Source organism: Dipteris shenzhenensis, chromosome 29 (genome assembly GCF_047967505.1).
Source record: "Dipteris shenzhenensis isolate YYH24624 ecotype China chromosome 29, Dip_SZ_1.0, whole genome shotgun sequence".
Classification (NCBI taxonomy): Eukaryota; Viridiplantae; Streptophyta; class Polypodiopsida; order Gleicheniales; family Dipteridaceae; genus Dipteris; species Dipteris shenzhenensis.
The window spans coordinates 32,659,639-32,682,470 of NC_141624.1; the positions used below are offsets into that span (position 1 = coordinate 32,659,639).

Sequence of the window (22,832 nt, forward strand, 5' to 3'; positions counted from 1 at the left end):
GCCAACCATAACAAAGCTTTGAAATCTTGTTCTCGATTCCCATATCAAGCGAGAAAGAGACGATGCATAGTGCATTCAACATTGGTGTAGTATGTAGTATGTACCTTGTTAAGAGCTTTGAGCTTGTTTTGGAGTAGCTTAAACAGGGCATAGGCGGCAAGCCAACCTTGAGCTGCGAGCAATGGAGGTGATTCGAAATGGGAGGGTTGGAGACGAGTGGGCGGGCTTAGGGATCAGTCACCAGGGTGATAAGTGTAAAATTTAAGAGGAGCCAGTTAAGATTGGTCACTAGGTGACCCCAAAGTGATGGACCATGGTAATTGCAAACCATGGGCAAGTTAAAGTTAAGCTCAGTAAATAACTATTATATGCGATGTTTCCTATAAAATATCATATACTTGCTATAATATTATATAAAATATATAATACATATATTTAATAAAGACACATTGTAAAGTTACCCCTTACTCTCACGATTGCCTATACTTTAAGCTTTGAATTAAGGTCTATTTTGATATGAGCCTTTAAAATAAAGATTAGACCCTCATTTGAATCCTTAATGAGAAAAGGCATGACATTTTCTCAACTGGGATTTCTCAATTTCAACCAGCTCCTCGACTGTACTCTCCTCGTCCTCCTCACTTTTCAGCAGCCATGAATTCGCCCTCCGTTATCTTGCCTATACTCTAAGCTTTGAATTAAGGTCTATTTTGATATGAGCCTTTAAAATAAAGATTAGACCCTCATTTGAATCCTTAATGAGAAAAGGCATGACATTTTCTCAACTGGGATTTCTCAATTTCAACCAGCTCCTCGACTGTGCTCTCCTCGTCCTCCTCACTTTTCAGCAGCCATGAATTCGCCCTCCGTTACTCCACTTTCCTCCTCACTTTTCACGCCCTCCTCTCCCACGCCTCGCCAGACCATGTTCCTCTCCGCTGTTGATATTCTCGGGCGTTGCCTCTCCTACAACAAACACCTCCTCTTCTACAAGCTTGACTCCTCTGTTGATCCCGACCCATACGACGCAGCCCTTTCCTCTCTCAAGTCCAGCCTTGCGGTCGCTTTGGTCCAGTTCTTCCCCTTTGCTGGCCGCCTCTTCGAGCAGGACGATGGCAGGCTCGCACTGGATTGCAATGATGCTGGTGTCGAGTTCGTGGAGGCGTCCGTGGATGTGCAGTTCTCCATGCTCCAAGAAGACGCCTTCCAATACAAAGCTTTCTTCAGGCAGCTGGTTCCCTTGGGAGATATCCAAAGCTCGGATATCAGCAGCGATCTTCCCCTTCTCTTGGTGCAGGTATGCAGCCTGTATCGAGCTGTTATTTGGACTTCTTTGATGTTCGAACTCTTCTGATCGAACGGATTACCGTGTTCTATCAGTGATCTTATATAAGGTGGATCTTAATGTTGCCTTGGAGTCGACGTAGGTTACGAGGTTCCCTGAGGACGCAGGCATCGCTATTGGAGTTGCGCACAGCCATGTGGTCGCCGATGGCCATTCGTTCTGGCATTTCATGAAGTCGTGGGGACAATCTGCACGAGGGCTCTCTATTTCTATGCCTCCTCTTCACATGCGGACGGAGTTGAGGCCGGAGCAGCTATTGCTCCCTATTATTGCCGAAAAGGGAACTCGATCTCTCACAGCGGGAGGAGGAGGAGGCGTGGATCTAGCAGCCTTTCCTCCTCAAAATGTGGCTGAGCAGCGAGCCTTCCACTTTAGTGGAGAGATGATCCGAACACTGACGAAGAGAGCCTCGGAGTCAGCGGATGGTAAAGCGTGGCTGTGCACACCCTACGAAGCACTGTGCGCCCATGTTTGGAAACGTGTGACAGCAGCCCGCGAAGTGAACGACGCAACGAGAGTGGGATTCTTCGTGATGGCCGATGCCCGGAGTCGCCTACGGCCGGCGCTACCGTGGGGCTTCTTCGGAAACGCAAAAGCGAGGAAGCTTGTAAGGCTGACAGCGGGGCAACTGCGAAGCGAGAGCCTAGGGGAGACTGCAAAGCGCATACACGAGGTGATAGTGTCGATGGATGACGAATATTTTAGGAGGACGTGGGGGGAGGTGGAGGTGGTCGACGCAAAGGAGTTGATGGCCGGGAAGGAGGTGGAGAAGGGGATGGAGATACTGAGTGTGGCGAGCTCTCCAAAATTTGCAGTGTACGAGGTGGATTTCGGGTGGGGAAGGCCGCTTTGTGTTCGAAATGCGGTGATTCCTGAAGGAGACGTGATGGCTTTGTTCTGTGGAAGAGAAGGTGGAGGTAGTGTGGATGTTAGCTTGTTTCTCCCTCCTTCTTGCATAGACAAGCTCGTGACAGATGACAGCTTTCTCTCCATTCAATTGCTCGCTAAAGAGTATGTCGAATATATGTTACCTCCCCCTTCATCCCCTCCACATGCATCCACGAGTTCTTTTTAGGATCTCTAGAGAGTTCGAAATAGTCTTATCAAGATGGAAGTACGCACCGTTTTGCATATCTGATTCCTCGTAAATTTAAGTATTTCATTAAATGATACTTGATAGAAAGGCTTTCGTAAGTTCCTCGCTACAACTACCAAAATCAAAATCAAAATCGATTTTAAATTGTCTACTCTCTTGATTTCTAAAGGATAATCGGGTTCTCGCTCCTTTCCTCTTTGACTTTCATAATAGATGCTTATTATTAGAGTGCTAAGGAAGTTTATTTAGTTGTTAGTTAAGGTTTGTTTTTAGGGCTAGTGTTAGTTTAGGTTTTAAAATGTTTTGTTTGTTAATATGTTAGTAGCCACTTCTCTTCATGTGCCTTGGCTTCATGCCCTTCACATTCTCTATTGTTGTCTTTTTTCTTGTACTTGGTATGTGAAGGGCTAATGAAGATTCTTGCATTTAATGATGCTCTCTAGCGGCAATGGTATTTTCTCTCTATCTCTTTTCCATTTGTTCATGGCACCAATTTACGTTAACTAAGCATGGCCTTAGTGGATACTCAAAATTTGTTTTTGTTTTGTTAGAGGGGCAGTGCTATGGTGCAGAATTGGATTTTCCTTTGAATGTCCATATGTAATTGTTTAGAAAAGTTTAGTCAAAACTCCAAGTTAACTTGTTTTTCATAAAAGAGAAACAATATTTTTAGCAACTCAATGTTGTCGTTTCTTACTCTGTTATGGATCCCATCTTAGGCTATTTTATAGAAAGTGCTCCACTAAGCTCCCATTAACCTCTTACATTTTGATTTTCTACAAGGAATTAATGATTTACATATTATATATTATTAATAGATTAATGTACATAAGTGAACCCCAAACTAGAAACCCAAAACAAGCGAAGGCGGAACCCATGAACCCAAAACCCTAAGCTTAACGGATTGAAATAATTGAAATAGAAAACCATCAGCTTGAAACAAGTGATTCTACTCAAAAAATGGGTCTCAAGATCCCAAAACTCGAAACAAGTAAAGCCGAAATCCAAAATCCAAGTGAATCCTATATTTTTTCTCAACTCCTCTCATTCAATAGCTAAGTTATGTGCTAAAAGGCCTCACTTAATGTGCCCAATTTAAGTACTATAAATCCCATTTGAATGTGTGGTAAGTGCGTACTTCTTACAAGGGTCATTTTTGAGGCCCAAAGGCCCTACAGGGAGAAAGCATGCACACTAGAGACTCTGAATCCTACAATGAAAGGTACATGAGGTAGGAAAGAGAAACGAGAGTGCCACACACCACGTGGCACTCATGGTGGACTATGCGAATCCACAATGCTCTAGGATCCCTTGTGTAGAAGTTAGATACCATATGTGCATGTGCAAATACAAAGCAACGGTACAATCGTTTTAGGAATGGCCAAGGTAGAGAACTTGAGTGCATCATGATTGATAAATTTATATTAGATAAGAGAGGAGGCTAATTAGTGAAAGGAGGAGTTTGGAGAAGCAACTTTCCAAAGGGATTGGATTGAGGGGACAAGCATGGAAAGTGGGCTTAAAAAGTGTCGCTATATAGCGACACTTTTATAAACGTCGCTATATAGCGACACTTGCCAGACTTATATAAGGTCATTATATAGCGACATTTTACAGAGAGTGTTTTTCCCCATACCAACCTTTAAAGATAGTTTTACCCAATGACAAAAACAAATTCTTTTCATACATGTTTGATCCTTTGAAAGAATAAAAGTACAAGAGCATGTACATCAAGTTTGAAGCTCATATATTCATGTCCACATTTGAGACTTGGCTTCATCCTGAGCCAAGTCTAGTGTGCCAAACAAGTCTATCTCCAACTCTATACTGAGTTGATCTCCTATATCATCATCATACTCTAGCATTGTATGTTCACCATAGACTTGATCATCTTCTTCAATAAAGTCGGGTGATTCTTGATGATCATCATCTTCTTCCTCAATATCGTGATCTCCATCTTCCTTCCATATGATGTCATTATGCACATCTTCCTCTTGGCTCATATTGTGATCTTCATCTTCTTCTCTAAATCCATCTGGAGCAATTGGATCCGGCATTGGTAGTGGTATCTCCATATCCACATGATCTCTATCTTCATATCCACATTGGTAGTGTGAAGCTCAGGGGGGTCACTATGTATAAACCCTCTATATCACGTGCGTTCAAGGCCTATATTTAAAATCCCTTATCTGTAAAATTTTTCATTAATAAAATGTACCCCTTTTCTATACAAATTTGTATATTTTTTCCAAAACTATTTTAAATAGTCCCTTATGTATATTTATTTCTGTAAATTTTAGAAATAAAAAATATCCTTCTGTTGAACTCACGTGATAGGGTTACATACGATGAGTGAACCCCTCGACGTGTGAAGGTATATGCACACCACCCTCCTCATCTTGTCTCAAGGTTTCGTGTAAATATAAGATCTTGTCTCAAGATTTCGTGTCGTGTATGCATGCAATATTAATCACGAACTCAAATAGCATTGACTTTTCGAGAGTGGGCCAACGTAACGTTGAAAATTCAACAAAAGAAGATGAAAATAAGAAAAAGAAATAGTACTATATGTTCGTAGAAGCATGTCACATTAATGAGGTGATCTGATTTGAATCTTTAAAAAATTTATTTTCTGTGCAGAATTTGATGATTCTGACACCACAGACGTGTCCGGAACGGCCCAAAACCCCAAGAACGGCACTGGAAACGCTGGAATCGGACATCCGGAGGCCCGGAAACGGCCAAAAAAGGCCGAAAAGTGGGATTTGCAGCAAAATGCGATCTGGCACTTTTGAAATTCACTTTTCGGCCTTTTTTGGCCGTTTCCAGGCCTCCGGATGTCCGATTCCAGCGTTTCCAATGCCGTTTTTGGGATTTTGGGCCGTTCCGGACGCGTCTGCGGTGTCAGAATCACCAAATTCTGCACAGAAAAGTGTTGCTCTTATATGAACATTGAATGTAAAGCATGTGAAAGAATATATTTATTCCTTTTCACACTGACATTTCTCACGCAAGTATCTATATTTTCTTGCTTTTGTAGAGAGAGAAAAGAGAAAATAGTGAATTTCTTACAGGGCCCCAAAATGAGCTCCCTTTTTTCCTAATGGGAGGAGGGAGAAGACGCAGGTGCCGAGGAGGAGGGAGAAGACGCAGGTGTCGAGGACCAAGGAACAGGCCAACAAGACGATTCGGATTCGGATTCGGATGAGTAGTGGTAGTCCGCTCGTTTGAGCAATTTTGTATCGCCCTTTCACAGGGTAATTTTGTTACAAATACTGTTGTATATGTATTTGCATTTTTTCCTCATCATTTCGCAAGAACTATTTTGTATTACCCTGTAAGCAAGGGAAATTTTGTTATAAAAAACTCTCTTTTGTAATTACAAAAAAAAAAAAAGGATTAGTGGGGCTAAACAGGGCCAAAAGGAAGCCCTGTTTAGCCCCACTAACCCTTTTTTTTCACTTATGTTAATCGTCGCTATATAGCGACGTTTACCAGTGTCGCTATATAGCGACGTTTACCAGTGTCGCTATATAGCGACGATTAACAGTGTCGCTATATAGCGACGTTTGTATCGTCGCTATATAGCGATGATTAACAATGTCGCTATATAGCGACGGTTTATAGCGACGCTCCTTTTCCGACGCTTTTAGAGACTTTTATAGCGACCTTTGCACCTGTGAAAAAAAAAATTTAATGTAAAAAGCATCGGTATTTCCGTCGGAAAATGGCCTATGCCTTGTAGTGGAAACAACGATATAGAGATGACTTGCAGGGTGAGCAAATACTAATAAAGGTCTTAAAACACTTTCCCATCATTGCAAGAATACAGCACATGTTCTGATGCAAATCCATAGCGGAGTTGATGACCTGGCATGCATCTCATCGATCCGCTGATGATACATTAAGGATTCTTGTAGATTGTGTAGCTTGGAAGCACATAGACAATCAATGGCCAGACTTTGCGAGGGACCCACACAACTTACATCTTGGGCTCACCATGGATGGCGTGAATCCTTTCCGGTTACGCTCAACATCTTGGTCGACATGGCCCATCGTCGTGGTGAATTACAATATCCCACCATGGCTAATAATAAAGAAGGGACACCTCATGCTTGCACTACTTGTGGTAGGGAAGTACAAGGCCAAGATTATGGACGTGTACATGGCACCTTTGATAGAGGAGTTACAGATCTTATGGAGAGGAGTGCAGGTCTTTGATATTTCTAGAGCTCCTAGACATACCAATAATATTTTGGTCAGGGGTATCTTGATGTGGACCATGCATGACTACCCAGGATATGGAGAGTGCGCAGGTATATGGTTGTGTCTTTACATGTATAATATAGGATTATGCTTTTATGACTCTCTTTGGCGCGCATGTCTTATACTAACACATTCATGCACGCGTGCAGACTGTTACAAGTGGGTACTATGCTTGTCATGTTTGTGCACCAGGTTTGAAACCATTTGCATGATACTCCAAACATATGAAGAAAAATGTTTATGAAGGTCATGCTCGATACCTTCTGTTGGACCATCTCGCATGTGGAGGTCAACTTGATCCACCACCACCATCTTTAAAGGCAAGTGACTGGATTCATGCTTGGAGGGCGAATGGAGAGGAACCTCCTCGTGGTATGAAGAGGCTGTCCATCTTTCATGAGCTTCCTTATTGGGGTCAGTTACAAATCAATCATCTCTTGGTTCCATGCATATCTTTAAGAATGTGGGGGCTACTATTTGGGCACACTTGGTTGGTTCCAAAGACTCAAGAGGAGTGCGAGAAGACTTGTGTGCTATGAATAGGATGTCTTGTTTGTGGCCCCAAGTGCGTGCTTTGGGAAAAGTTATCATCCCGAAAGCAACATGGATCCTCTCCAAGAGAGAGGAAGAAGCGGTCAAGGCAGGCATTGCCTCTTTTCGAACACCCATAGGGTACATGCGTTGCTTGAAAGGAGCATTTTCAAAGGACAATAAGCTTAGTGGGCTCAAGTCCCATGATTGGCACAAGGTCTTATAGGTATTCTAAGCTATAGGATTAGTGTATCGATAATCGTGATGCGTTAGTGTAATTATGATTATGTTATATTATTGACATGACTTCTTTGTTGCTTTGATAGTTCATCCTCCCAATTACAGTAAAAGGATACTTACAAGAACATGTTAGAAATGCTATATTCAAGATGAGTGGTATTGTGAGGTAAGCTTACTATCAAATCGCATTGATTGCATTTTATTCAAACTAAGCTGAATAATCTGTAGACTGATTATGAATATATCTTACATGGGCATGTAAAATAGGTGGATATCTCAAAAATAGATCTCCATATCGAGCATTGAGAAGGCTAGGGTGGACTCCATCGAAGCCATATGCTTGCTTGAGAAGCAGTTTCCCTCGAGCATTATGACAACTTAAGTGCACTTGCTTGTGCAGATAGTTGATGAGGTGGCCATTGCGGGTACTGCTCATAGTTGGTGGATGTTTTTTCTCGAGTGATTTATGAAAAATTTGAAGGGATTTTTAAGGAAAAGAGCAAGACCAAAAGCAAGCATGGTAGAGGGATGGCTTGTGCAAGAGTCATTAGTATATATCACAAAGTTTCTTGCATCCATAGATCCCGATATGTTGCAGGCTTGGCATAACAAGGATGATGATCTCAATGTTGGCGAGGTTGCCCAAGGAAAAGGGATGGAAAGAAAGATGATCGAAGAGAAAATGAAGAAATTCAATAAGTTTTGTATCCTCAATAGCAAGGAGATGCAGAAGTGGATTGAGAGATATGAAGTGGCCAAAGTAGAAAGAATAGTTGCAAGGAAGAGATTCAGAGTAATTTATAGGCGATCACAACCATATCCACGGGATCTCGCCCTTCTCCCCACTCACATGTCACTTGATTGGCTACAATTGGCTCTACATAAAGCCGAACATGATGGAGAGACAATAAACGGGCGCGAGTGAGAGTTATCATCTAGATGTATGATGCATGTAAGTTTCTTACCTGTTGACAAGTAATTATTTGTGGCAATATACGCTATAAAATAGATGCATCTTCATTGTTTTAATGATGTTCTTTTGTAGTACAAAAAGTACAGTGCATTATGGTCATATGGACGACATTTTTGCATGGAATGCATCGATTCAAAGAGAGTCACGTATGATTGTGGAGTCATGGCTAACTTCACATAAGATAGCCGAGCAAGTGCTTTGGATATGAATCTTCTCTCCTCACAGTTGGATTATTGTGGGACCATACACGAAATCTATGAAATTGATTTCAAATGATTTAGTATTTTCATTCTTGATGTAAAATGGTTTAGAACTATTTACAACGGTCTCCAAGCAACAGTGAGAAAAGACAGTAGTAGCGGTTTCTTTGCAATAGACTCCACCAAACTTTGGACCGATGAAAGTGATACTTTTGTTCTTCCCAAGCATTGTGAAAGGAGGTGCACTCTAATGATTTAATTAATCGAAGCTTTCGTTTTTAAACATCCATTGATACATGTACTTAAGCATAATTTCATATATATAATTGATGGCATTTGGCACCCATCTTCAATATAGGTGGTTTTTCATCTGGATCGTTCTGATCCAAGATGGTGGTATGTGATCCAAGTTGCACCACGAAGTAAGCAGATTTTTGAAGATAGGGATGTGGATATGGAGATGCCACTATCAATGTTGGATCCAATTGATCTAGATGGGGATCTAGGGAAGAAGATGAAGATCACAATATGAGCCAAGAGAAAGATGCTCATAATGACATCGTACGGGAGGAAGATGGAGATCACGATATTGAGGAAGAAGTCAACGATCATCAAGAATCACCACACTTTATTGAAGAAGATGATCAAGTCTTAGGTGAACGTATAATGCTAGAGTACGATGATGATATAGGGGATCAACTCGGTATAGAGTTAGAGATAGACTTGTTTGGCGTGTTAGACTGGGCTCAAGATGAAGCCATTGATGTAAATGCTCTTCATTGATTTTTTTTCATCTCAAACTTGGACATGAATATATGAGCTTTAAACTTGATGTACATGCTCTTGTACTTTTATTCTCTCAAAGGATTGATCAAACATGTATCAAAAGGAACAAAAATTTATCATTGGGAAAAACTATCTTTAAAGGTCGGTATGGCAAGGTCCATATATAATATGCATGAATTTCCTTAAAAATTTTTCAAATATGTAAGGGAGAAATATGAAAATTTTATGTCCCCCCTCCCACAAAATATAAGGTATAGACCTTGAAATACATGCAAGATTTTGAGATTTGTACGTATTTTTCATAATATGTGAGGCCCAAGGAGGGGGGGGGCTTTTGGATGAGGGAGGTAAAACAAAAAATATGCCAAAATATGAAAACCTATCTCCTTTAAAATTAATGTAACTTTTTCATGTGTTACCCAAATTTCAAGGTGTAAAAACATATTTGAAGCTCTTTTAGTGTAGAACACAACCATGTTAGTTTGAATGATTTCTACTCATGGCATATTGTTAAATTCATCTCATACTCAAGATTTTGATAGTTTTTCTTACTAAAGGGAGTTGTTGCCCTACGGATCATGCATAACATTTGTATGTATGTATGTATGTATGTATGTATGTATGTATATGTATATGTATATGTATATGTATATGCATGTATGTGTATATATATATATATATATGTATATGTGTGTGTGTGTGTGTGTATATATATATATATATATATATATATATATATAGAGTAAGCATCTATCTGCACCATGATCATTCACAACATCATGCTCTATTGTCGAATGTCAGTATTTCACACACACTAGTGTAGTAGCTAGCATTGCTTACATGAGCACTTGTATGCATGCCGGTTGTCACTTCAAAATCTCCGACATAAACATGCTTGCTGATTGTAAAAATTGAAAGATATATAATGACAATTTTTTGTAATGCAAAAAAACCTTGGAGTTTGAAATTTGAATTCTATTCAAAGTATGACAACATTTTACATCACATGGTAGCAGCATCCTCGGTGTCACTAGAGCTTTGGTCAGCTTGCACTGCCCCAACGACAGCTTTGGTTAGCTTGCACTGCCCCAACGACCCATGAGACCACAATGTACCCACTTTTCCAGATCTCTATCAATCCTCTCTCCCTTAACATCATCCAAAACTCTACCAATTTTCATATACATAGACCAATTTCTTTGCATAGTCCATCTTCAAGGGATTTCTTGTGATAGAATGCATGAACTTGTAATTACTCCAATTTTTTTCACTAGAGGAATTTTTGCAAGGCTATGATAGCACTTTCATGGCCAAGGTATGCAAATGAGATATTGATGCACCACACTCTTCCCACCATCTTCACAGAGGCATCTCTTTTGCTAGGTCTTTTATTATTAGATATGCAAACCATTCCCCTATTTTGAAATGTGGATAATTCTCTCATAATTCCCTAACAACATAGTAGCATATTCAATATTATCTTCAAATAATCATCCCAAGAGATCATGCCAAAGCTGCATGATCTACTCATCAAATTTATGGTGTTATTCCCACCATGTTGGATCTATAATATGGCCAGCATAGTGAGGAGCATTGTGGGCATGATCCCATTTCTTACAAAAGCTCTTACGCAATATTGCATGATGAGCCATGTGGTAGCCATTGTCACCACGGATTGCATTTGAATTCAAAAAGTGTCGCTCAATAGTCCACCAATCCATGTAGGCACTACCCAAGGTTTGTCCCTAAGTTCACATCTAGCCTTTGGATGGTGAACCATATGCTTTCATTGCATCAACCACATTCTATATTTTATTCCATAAGCTAGCATTGTTACAGAGCACCTTCATTTTCTTGAAATCATTGTGAGAATTTTGTGAAGTTGACTCATCATCCACTCTGCATTTCTACCATATACGATGTCTCAGTTTCAATCCCTATGATAGCTTGAAAAAACACTTCAACATTATATAGTTTTTTCCAAAGCATGTTTCACTAGGCTTCAAAAATTCATGTGGATTCTCTACAGTTGGTGGCATCTAAAATGCCTAGTAATCATTCGTGGTGGTTAACAAGGTACAACACTGCTTTGAGACCCCCATCCAAATCTGCTTTGAACCATGGTGCCTTCGATGATTTGTATAAGTTCTTAAGTACAAGATCAAGACAATGGCAAGAGCACGGTGTCAAACCCTAAGAGACAGAGCAGAAGAAAGGCTAAAATAGGAATGGAATCTTGCCTTGGCATGGCCAAGTGCTTGTAACATGAGAAATAATGAGAGTGTCAAGGAGGAGTAGGGTAGGCCCTCACTTCAAAAAGTGCTATGTATAAAAGCTAGAAAGTTTTACTTTTGGTCTTTAGTTTTGTAAGTATGCAAGTTTGAGAAATAGATGATTTACTTCTCTCCAAGATGTCTTGTCAATGTTTCGCATGTTCTTTCCTTTGTGAATGCCTCTCACCTTCTTGGTTCATGTATTCCTCTCTTCTCCCCTCTCCTTCTCTCTTCCCCCTCTCTTTCTCTCTTCCCCCTCTCTTTCTCTTCATTCCCTTCTTGATGATTCACATTGTTGCAACTCCGGAAGTCATTGAAGTGACACCTTGGATTGAATGATATTACATTGCTCCCACAAGGAGTAGTAGGAGGTTTGGAGTTCCCTGCAAGATCCCCTCTTCTCGTGGAGTCACCACTGAATACTATACATTTTTGGTGCCATTTCTGGGGAGTCAGAGATATGCTTTTGCATGCACATGCTTCTTTCATTATTTCCCATTGGAATGAAGCTTGGTTGTGGAGTTTAGTGCAAAGAGTGAGTTGAAAAATTGAAGGAAAGAGAGTGAAAAGGAAGAAGAAGAAGATTCAAACTATTTTTTGATAATTTCTTGTGGTTTTGTGTGCATTGGAGTTCTCAAAATCTAGGAATCATTAATAAGCCTTGGATGAAGTCCCATCCCATTGGAAAAGATGAATGGTGATGACCAAAATGCCATCTTGGGAAGAAAACCTTCCATTTTGGTCCAAACTTGCTTGTTTTTTACTATTTTGTATTCCTTTTTATTCCTGTTAGTAGGTAGTGTGACGCCAAAAATTGGTTTTTTTATTTGGCATTGGTATTGTTTTCTTCTATGTTTGATAAGAGTTTGAGTATCAAGTGATAGCCTAGTGGCTCTCACTTATTTCTATTTTCTAAGATACTGTATGGGATTGAGAGGATGAATGGAATGAATCATTGTAAATACCATAGGTATGAATTATAAATACCTTGGTATGGGGTGAGAGTTATTTGTGTATGATATTATGGGGTTTTTAGAAAATAGGAAGAGTGAGTCATATAAAGAGGTGGTCTCCTGTCCATGTGTTCCAATAATATAAGAAAGGCCACATGCCAAGCATGTGGAAGGCATGTGGAGGAGTGTGGAGTTAAGAGGAATCCTTTTAGAAATCCCATGTGGAATAAGGAGGATGTGGACATATGGAAAAGAGAGGGTCCCTATGGGCTCCATGTGAGGACACTCTTGACTTTCTCAATATTTTAAGAGTCTTAGGCATCTTTTCATGGGACACATGGCAAGAGTAGCCAAAAAGGACATGGATGGTGACATACAGGCTTATGTGATTGATGGGGAAAGGAATCTATAGGCTGCAATTGTAAATGGGTGAAGGAGGGTGACAAAATCTCTATAAAAGGAGCCCTCCTCTACCTTTTTCATCATCTCTTCCACCATTAGGCCTCATGTTAATGTAGCTCTCATCTCCTCAAGCGTCTTTCATGAGCCTTCTCTCCCTCTTGTAGATATTATCTTATGTAGACTCTTGAGTCCATCTCTCTCTAGTTTATTCTCTCTCTACCGCTGCATCTTGTACGTATGAAACCTCTTCTTCTCCCTTGCATTTGTAGTATTTTGAGTTGCATTTGAGTGGAGCCTCACTCTATTGACAAGGAAGATCACTTCGTATTCCCTCTCTTGAGTCTCTCTTCCTGTTTCTTTCTTTCAAATCCATAAAAGTTCTTTATATTCGGCCGCTCATTGCACACACATGGTCCATCCATTTCTCAAGCCACCAAAGGAGTTACTTACTCTTTTCTAGGCAAAATCTATGAGTAGTGGATCATTAATGAAGGCGGTCTTGAGGGATCATCCTGCTCAGGCAAAATTAGCATGGGTGGAGGGCAGTTTTCATGACAGTTTGACCCCCTGTTAGTGTTTTGCTCATAACTTTTCGCTCGTTAGTCCGATTTTTATGAAGCTTATATCAACACAAAGCTCTTTTTAAGACGCATGTCTTTGTGTTATTAGACCTTAAATCAGATACTACGGCAAAAAGTTATGAGTCTCTATGTCTGATGGTCATTTTTCATTACATTTTTCATTAGTGTTTTGCTCATAACTTTCCACTCGTTAGTCCAATTTTGATGAAACTTATATCACCACGAAGCTCTCTTCAAGGCGCATGTCTTTTATAACTAAACCTTGAATCAAATACTACAGCAAGAAGTTATGAGTCTCTGTGTTTGACAATCTATTTTCATGATAGTTTTTACCCTCATCTGGTAAATTGCCCATAACTTTCTGGCCGCTTCTTTGTTTCTTATGAAATGTATATCAGCATGAAGCCCATCTCAAGGTGCATCTCTATATGTGTTTTAATCTTTGAAAGCAGTAGGAAGTGAAGAGGTGCATGAAGTTTATTACCCCCAACTTCATGTCACATCTTTTTTTTTTGCTAAAAGATGTGATATGTTGGGGGTAACAAACATCACGCACCTCTTTACTTCCTACTGCTTTTAAAGTTTTAAACACATATAGAGATGTGCCTTGAGATGGGCTTCGCACTGATATACATTTCATAAGAAACAAAGAAGTGGCCAAAAAGTTATGGATGGTTTACCAGACAGGGGTAAAAACTGTCATGAAAATAGATTATCAAACACAGAGATTCATAACTTTTTGTTGTAGTATCTGATTCAAGGTCTGATAAGATAGAGACAGGTGCCTTGAAGAGAGCTTCATGCTGATATAAGCTTCATTAAAATTAGACTAACGAGCAAAAAGTATGAGCAAAACACTAACAAGGGGTCAAACTATCATGAAAATTGACTGCCAGACACAGAGACTCATAACTTTCTGCCGTAGTATTTGATTCAAGGTCTAATAAAATAGAAACATGTGCCTTTACGAGAGCTTTGCGCTAATATAAGTTTCATCATAATCGAACTAACGAGTGGAAAGTTATGAGGAAAACACTACAGGGGGTCAAACTGTCATGAAAATTGCCCTCCACCCATGCTAATTTCGCCTGAGCAGGATGCTCCCTCAAGAATCCACCTTCATCAACAATCCACCACTCATATATTTTTCCTAGAAGAGAGCAAGTAACTCCCTTGGTGGCTCAAGAAATGGATAGACCATGTGTGTGCAATGAGTAGCCAAATAGAAAGAACTTTTATGGCTTTGAAAGAAAGAAAAGGGAAGAGAGACTCAAGAGAGGGAATACAAAGTTATCTTCATTGTCAATAGAGTGAGGCTCCACTCCAATGCAACTCAAAATACTATAAAGATAAGAGAGAAGAAGAGGTTTCATATGTACAAGAGGGAGCAGAAGCTCCAAGACTACTCATAGAGAGAGAATGAACTAGAGAGAGATGGACTCAAGAGTCTACATAAGAGAATATCTACAAGAGGGAGAGGGCTCATGAAAGAGGCTTGAGGAGACTAGAGCTATAGCAACATGAGGCCTAATAGTGGAAGAGATGTTGAACAAGGGAGAGGAGGGCTCCTTTTATAGAGATTTTGTCACCCTCCTTCACCCATTTACAATTGCTGCCTGTAGATTCCTTTCCCCATCAATCGCATAAGCTTGTATGTCACCATCCATGTCCTTTTTGGCTACTCTTGCCATGCGTCCCATCAAAAGATGCTCAAGACTCTTAAAATATTGAGAAAGTCAAGAGTCTCCCCACATGGAGCCCATAGGGACCCTCTCTTTTCCATATGTCCACATCCTCCTTATTCCACATAGGAATTCTAGAAGGATTCCTCTTGACTCCACACTCCTCCACATGCCTTCCACATGCTTGGCATGTGATTGCTCTTATATTATTGGAACACATGGACATGATCCCACCTCTTTATATGACTCACTCTTCCTATTTCTAAAAACCCCATAATATCTCATACACAAATAACTCTTACCCTATACCAAGGTATTTATAATTCATACCTATGGCATTTACAATGATCCATTCCACTCATCCTCTCAATCCCATACAATATCTTAGAAAATAGAGATAAGTGAGAGCCGCTAGGCTATCACTTGATACTCAAACTCTTATCAAACATAGAAGAAAACAATACCAATGCCAAATAAAAAATATCAATTTTTGGCGTCATAGTAGGTTAGCTAGAAAACCAGTCCTCAGACACTCCAAACACTATAGAGAGGCCTAGGAGACTCAAAGAATCTTGAAACTTCCATCAACCCCAAAGAGTTCCCAGAGAGAAGTGTCAGGTTATCCTAACACAACGAGCATGCTGGGATAATAACCCAAGACATGGCAAGGTAATTTTTGCTAGGACAACGTTGACTCTTTTGGGTTAGCATTGATCGTGTGGAGGTAGTTTTGACTTTATGGGGTTAGACTTCTGACACTTTGACATCATCTAACACTGACTAACAATCTCACATCTAACAAAATCTCTAATAGCTAGCATAATTGATGATCAAACCTTGACCAAAATAAGGGTCAAACTTAGCCCAATTCATGTCGGATTACTAACCTGACAGACATATAACTTTACTAATCCTACACACATTGGGTTAACAACCCAATGCAAGATATATTAACGTCCTAGCACACCAAGATACTAAACTGGTGCACACATTAGGTTAACAAGTTGACTAGAACAGAGAGAATTAAAAGTCCCTAGGTAGAACCACTTGGAGAGCACCTATCCTAAGCTACCTACATGCAACTGAGATTTCAAAAAATCCTAGGAGCTGAGCCAAACTGGAAGACTGTACATGAACCTTTATGGGGTGATAGTTCAAGTTCAAAAGACTCAATGAGATTTGATGCCAAAATGGGGGAGAACCCAAATCCTAGAGCCACCATGGCTCCTAACTTTATCTCAATTGGGCCTTGATCCTCCATACCTTTGACTAGCCTCGCAATTGTGGGAATCATTCTCTAATTTTATGGGATGGTTTGGCTTTTCTAACCCCAAAATAGTCAATTACTTTTCTAGGAAAACCAAGGTATCTGAAGAACAACAAGATACTCTAGCAACTTTTGCATCAAATAATGCTCAAAGTAACCACATGCCTACCTTGATCATGGAACCTAACCATCGGGTTAGTAACGCAGCATGCGCTGGGATATATTTCTATAAAAGTAAGACCCCTGGGCAAAAGTGCACTCCAGTAACACTTTTAACAGAGCTCTTGCAAATTTGCAGCTGCAAAATTTTCCTCCAAAGCCATCCCATCTGCCCTCTCACACCCCAAACTCTTAGGTACTGCATGAATTCATCCTCTGAGAGTTTTGCTGACTCTTTGAATGATCTGTTTGCCACATATTATTCCTTTGGTCCTATGGAGTCGAGTCAAACCCAAGTACCTACTTCCAGCCTGTCTAGTCCCTCCACCACTCCTACTATTGTCGTCAACCCATTTGCTCCTCTCTTTGCTCCATGTTGTACTCTTCCTATCTCCTTGACCCTTCCTAGTAATGTGACCCATGAAGACCTTATAGAAGAAACCCAGCGGCAGCCCTGACGCAAAGAAAGTGGTCAAGCCTCGACATCCCACCAACCAGGCGTAGGAAGATCATCCATACATCCCCTCTGTATACTGAGCACTCTGTGACCACCACTAATACTTCTCCCCTAGGACATTCATGACTGGATCCATGCTCTTAATGGCCTTTCCATTCATTCTATTACAAGCCCAACTTGGATTTCAGAGTCTCTCACCATACATACACATGTTACCAGCCTTGCCGTGACCCTAAATTCTAGCCTTACCTCAAAGACATTGGTCTAATTCCCCTTGTCAAAAGGCTCCCCTCCTACCTAGACCTGAATCTAGTTACTCATTGTCATCGATAATTACCGCTGTCATTCCATGAAGCTTATGTTTTTCACAAATAAGCAGGTGTGACACATCATTTCTAGTTAAGCATCAACGCCATGAGGGGAGTATTTGGGTTTCCAATGATGACATAACCCTTTGTCAAACTCAACAAAGGACCACGAGCACTAGTCAGCAGGGCATCACTATGCCTCTCATGGCACCTGGAGAGCATCTTTATTACGATATTCTCAACTTCAAAGATTTGGCTAGCCCATGGACGTAGCCTTTGTAGTTAATCCCTGATCTTCCAAGGTGGATTGCCTCTTTTCTTTCAAGTCTCAAGGGCAAGGACCCTCTGCAACAAATTAGATTGACATAAAGGAATCCCTTAGCCACTGTGCAAACCCTGCCTATGGGGCGTCATCCGAACATCAATAGATAAGAGAGCAGGCACCAACACATGTCAAGCTAATGGAGGAAATATTCATGGACTTCCTGGTCTATGGGATCATTATAGCGCATAATATCTTTAAAAGGAAACAGGAGATAAATGTAGAAGCCTTAACCATGTGGTCCCAAGATAAAGAAAGGATTCATAAGTAGCAACTGCTAATCGAAGAGCTTCGATTAGCACGAGGCTGCATTGCTAGCTTACAAGCCATGGGTAAAACCCTAGAAGAGATGACGTGAAAAGCAAGAGAGTTGCCCATAGCCCTGCAAGAATGCAACGTGGCCCTTGAAAAATAATTATTAGCAGAGATGGCTAGGGATGATACAGCATTTGTACAGATGGGGGAGGCCAAGCAAGCCCTTAAGAAATATCAACAGGATGCAGAAAGGATCCAGTAGGAAATGAAAGCCAAATCAAATCCCTACACACCTCTAATTGGGAACAATTGGAAAAATACAACCAACTATACCAGAGCTATACTATTAACTCGAGCTAGCACTTGGCCCAACTATTACATCAGCCGTAATCTCGGTATTGTCTAGTGTGGTTATGGTAGTGAAGTGGGAAACTAGGGGGCTTGAGAGTGCTTGCATCAATATGGAGTGCAATATTAAGGTCTAAAGGGCACTAAGGTCCTTTATGGACATGTGGCGCTCAATTGGGCTCCAAGTGGCAAGCATTGGGTTCAGGGGAGATTTCTGGAGACAGGTTCCAAAAGGAAGAAAAGCAAGGGAACTCAAAGGAGGGTTTCACGTACGAGAGCACTTTGGAAATCGTGGCTGGGTGGTGAATCATAGAGCCCTCTTATTCTGCACTTGTAACATTGGTATCTGAGCTGGAGGTATCGGAGACTAAGGGAGTAATCAGGATTCGGGTGTGCTGCTGGAGTACCACCGAGGCGTGCTGCTAGTCTCCACCAAGGTGGACGGAAGCTAGTAGTAAAAGAGCTACTTGGTACTACGCAGTGCGGGGCAGCGCGAGTGTCTGGCACTGGGCAGCAATGTTAATTTAAGGCCACGAGGCAAAGCAAGAAAACATACGCTTTCTTTGAAGGCCATAAGCTTTGAAAACGTCATGGCAAGGCAAAGCGAAGCGCTTGGTGGGCTCCAGCCTTCAAGACTCAAGTCCCAAGGGTTCTAGTCACTAGCAGTCAGAGCTGCGCACTGCAGCCAAGTGAGATTGAAGTAGCTGCCATGAGGGAGCTGACCGCTGTCATCATTATTCCGGAATCAAAGTTAGAGCTCCAGAGGACTACTTAGAGCCTTGTACATACGCACTACACAGCGACTTGATACAGATTTAAAAGTTTTCGACTTCCGTGTGCCTTGAATGTATGTACACAGACACAGAGAAGAAAGGGAGACTGCCGCAACATCATTTACGGTCTTCAAGACCTTAGCAAAAGCCACATCATCACCATTTTTTTTCACCCTTTTTTTTACCCCTCATCTTTCTAAAGTTTTAAAACCCTTTTTACCCCTTGTTCTTCCCAATCTTCCTAACCTCACCATTTTCAAAGAAGAAGATTGGAGATCGGTTCGAGAAGTTTGAAATACAAAAGAAGAGGAAACTAAAAGCAGGATTTTAGAGATCGAGATCGAGGGAAGCAAAAGAGCACGAAGATGACTTGATGTCAAAGACAAATCCAAAACCTCGAACAAATACCAGGGAAGTGGGCATTACATTTTTCTCTCTAACATAAAGCGCTTTGCTTTATAATTTTTGAAAACCACACATCTTTAAAATGACAACTCCAAAAAGGAATGATATGATTAGGGAGGCCGAGGAAAGGGCTAGAAAGGGAAAAGCATTGGTCAGAGAGGAAACACATGAGGAGGTACAAATTGAAAATCAAGAGGATAATGTGGAAATGGAGAACATAGACTACGATGATTATGGAATTCGGTATACGGAATTCCATAAACTTGAAACTCGAACATAAAATATAGAAACACAGCTAGGAGTTATCATAGTGAAACACTAAAGACCCTAACTGAAGCTATAACTAAGATAGCCGATTCTCAATCAGTATCTATTACTAAAAAATCACCGATTCCTCATAATCAAGTTGAGAGGTCCACCTCTCGACTTAGAGAAACCTCTAACATCCTTAAGGACTTAAAACCACCAATTTTCAATGGGGAAGAAAAGGAGCGTAATAAAGATTCGATTAATACATTCTTGCAAAAGTGGCAAGACTTCCACCGACTCAGGAATACACCTCTTGAAAATCAAGTCGTGGAAGCAAGTCTTTCCCTTGGAAATAAAGCCTATAAATGGTGGATGAGCCTCAGGGAGAGTGATAGAAATCCTAGATATTGGACTGAGTTTGAACAAGCCTTCCTAAAAGCGTTTTTACTGGAAAATGAATTAGAAAGAGCGTGGGAGGCTTGGGACAACCACTATGGGTAAAAACACTCTAGTCCAGTACATAGCAAATTATAGGGAGGCAGTCCTTAAGGTGAAGGGAATTGATGAATTCCAAAAGATAAGGGTTTCGTGAGAGGTCTCAAAGACACTTATAAGGTTGAGGTGAAAAGAAATTCTCCAAAAACCTTTGAGGAAGCCATTAAGTATGCCCAAATATACGATGACATGATGGGGAAATTCAGAGTTGGAACTTCAAAGCAAACAGGTTTTATTCCAAAGTTCAATAAATTTCCCAATTTGGAAAGGAAGGGGCACTTTAAGAAGGGGGTTCCTTGGGAACCACCTAAGAAACCTCAAACACAAAATTATCCTCCCTTGAAGAAAGAGGATTATGAAAGGGCCAGGTAAGAAAATCTTTGCTTCAAATGTTTGGGCAAAGACCATGCTGCTTGGAACTACCCTAAAAATAAACCAGCGGAAATAGACCTCCCCAAAGACAAGTGCATGCGGTGCAAGTGTTGCCGCTTAATGGTATTGAAAAGTACACTGAGGTAGAGGTCTATCATGAGGATAGCACCCACATGTGTTGTCTATCATCAGAAATGTGGCAGCCCACCTTTGGTCCTCATGATTTAATGAGGATGCATGGAGAAATTAAGGGGCAAAGAGTAAGAGTGATGGTCGATGATAGTGCAACACATAATTTCTTGAACTACTCGTTAGTTAAGAAATTAAAATTGCATGATAGTCCTAGTGCCCATAAATATGTGGTCTCTTTGGCAAAGGGCAGTGATAAAAAAGTTTGGGACACTATGATATATGGTGTAGAGGTGGATATTCAAGGATATTAGGATGCCTTGGATTTCCAAATCATGCATCTCGACCGAACAAATGTAGTGCTTGGTCGAGAATGGCTATATAGTCTTGGGCATAGTTTACAAAGGAGTTATCTTAATAACTCCATTATGTTTGAAAAAGAGGATAGAGTCTTCCAGATTCAAGGAGAACATGATGTGCCTAAGTCTCCTCTTATTTGTTCGATGGAATTGGAACGACTACTACACCAAGAAGAATACGAGGTATATCTTTGTGAACTTACTTTTATTGGTGATTTTATGTCTTCTGCATTGGAAAGAAGTAATGTTGTTTTTGATAATGTTAAAAAGTATAAATCTTCTTTCAATGATTTAATGTTTGAATTTAAAGATGTTTTTCCGTTTGATTTACCTAAGGGTTTACCTCCTGAGAGAGGTAAAATAGATTTAATTCTTGGATCTAGCCCTATTTGTAAACCCCTGTATAGGCTTAGTCAAACGGAGGATCGTGCCCAGCGGAATTACTCGGCATATGAGAAGGAACTATATGCTATAGTCTATGCTTTAAAAAAGTGGAGGCACTATTTATATGGTGCAAAATTTGAGATAATCTTTGATTAAGAGAGCATTGAGTGGATTTGTAATCAGCCAGAGCTTAAAGGTAGAAAAGCTAGATGGGCTAAGTTAATGCAAGAGTTTGATATACAACTAGCATATAGGAAAGGGAAGTTCAATGTGGTAGTAGACTCTCTTAGCCGAATGCCAATTGCTAATGAATTGAGTTTTACTCAATTTTAGAATGATTTCCTAGAGTCCTTAAAGGGGAAATGTGAGTTTGATCCTCACTTCTCTAAAATATGGAAAGCAATTAAAAATAGGGATCCAAATAATTGAGACGCTTTCACTGAGGAGTTGCATGGAAATGGTGACACACCATAGGTTGGTGATAAAGGACTCAAGTGGAAAAAATATACTATTGAAGATGGCTACCTGCTCTACAAGGGTAGACTATGTGTCCCGGATGATAATGACATTAGGTGCCAAATCCTTTTGAATGTCATGATAGCCCAAGTGTTGGACACCCAGGAATTCAAAAGACATATGTGCTTCTGAAAAGACAATTCTTTTGGCCTCGAATAGGTAAGGACATCCAAGATTATGTATTGAAGTGCCAAAAATGCTAGGTCAATAAGGTTGAATGTCTTAAGGTAGAAGGTCTCCTACACCCATTGGAGATTCCATCCGACAAATGGAAAAGCATCTCCATGGATTTCATTGTGGGGTTACCTAGGACACAGAAGGGGCACAATTCTGTGTGGGTAATTGTGAATCGGTTTACCAAGATGGCTCATATTATTCCTGTTAGTGAAGATATTAAAGCTCCAAAATTAGCTAGGTTATTTGTGGAGCATATTATAGATTGTATGGGCTACTAGCCAGTATTGTTAGTGATCGGGATAGCAAATTTAATAGCCATTTTTGGAGGGCTGTATTCAAGAGGTTAGAAACTTCATTGAATATGAGCACCGCGGATCATCCATAGAGTGATGGTCAAACTGAAAGGGTCAATCAGATCATCGAGGATATGCTTCGAGCATATGTAAGTAAACGGAAAACTAATTGGGAACAATATTTGCCCATATTAGAATTTGCATATAACGGTGTTAAACATTCAGCTATAGGTTTT

The 22,832-nt window shown here is 40.5% G+C and overlaps 1 protein-coding gene across 1 annotated transcript; it reads left to right on the forward strand.

Annotated features, from left to right (window-relative positions):
• The first annotated feature begins 804 nt into the window (after positions 1–804).
• LOC147882724 (shikimate O-hydroxycinnamoyltransferase-like) lies at positions 805–2,523 on the forward strand. The gene is made up of 2 exons (XM_087400713.1): positions 805–1,297; positions 1,428–2,523. The coding sequence occupies exons 1-2, from the start codon at positions 854–856 to the stop codon at positions 2,418–2,420; spliced, it is 1,437 nt and encodes a 478-aa protein (XP_087256839.1). The 5' UTR covers positions 805–853; the 3' UTR covers positions 2,421–2,523.
• Positions 2,524–22,832: the final 20,309 nt, after the last annotated feature.

Bases quoted from the DNA above. Each gene is read 5' to 3' on its own strand.
- LOC147882724 (XM_087400713.1), top strand. From the start codon at position 854: ATGAATTCGCCCTCCGTTACTCCACTTTCCTCCTCACTTTTCACGCCC. The intron at 1,298-1,427 runs GTATGCAGCCTG...GAGTCGACGTAG, and splicing joins TTCCCCTTCTCTTGGTGCAG to GTTACGAGGTTCCCTGAGGA.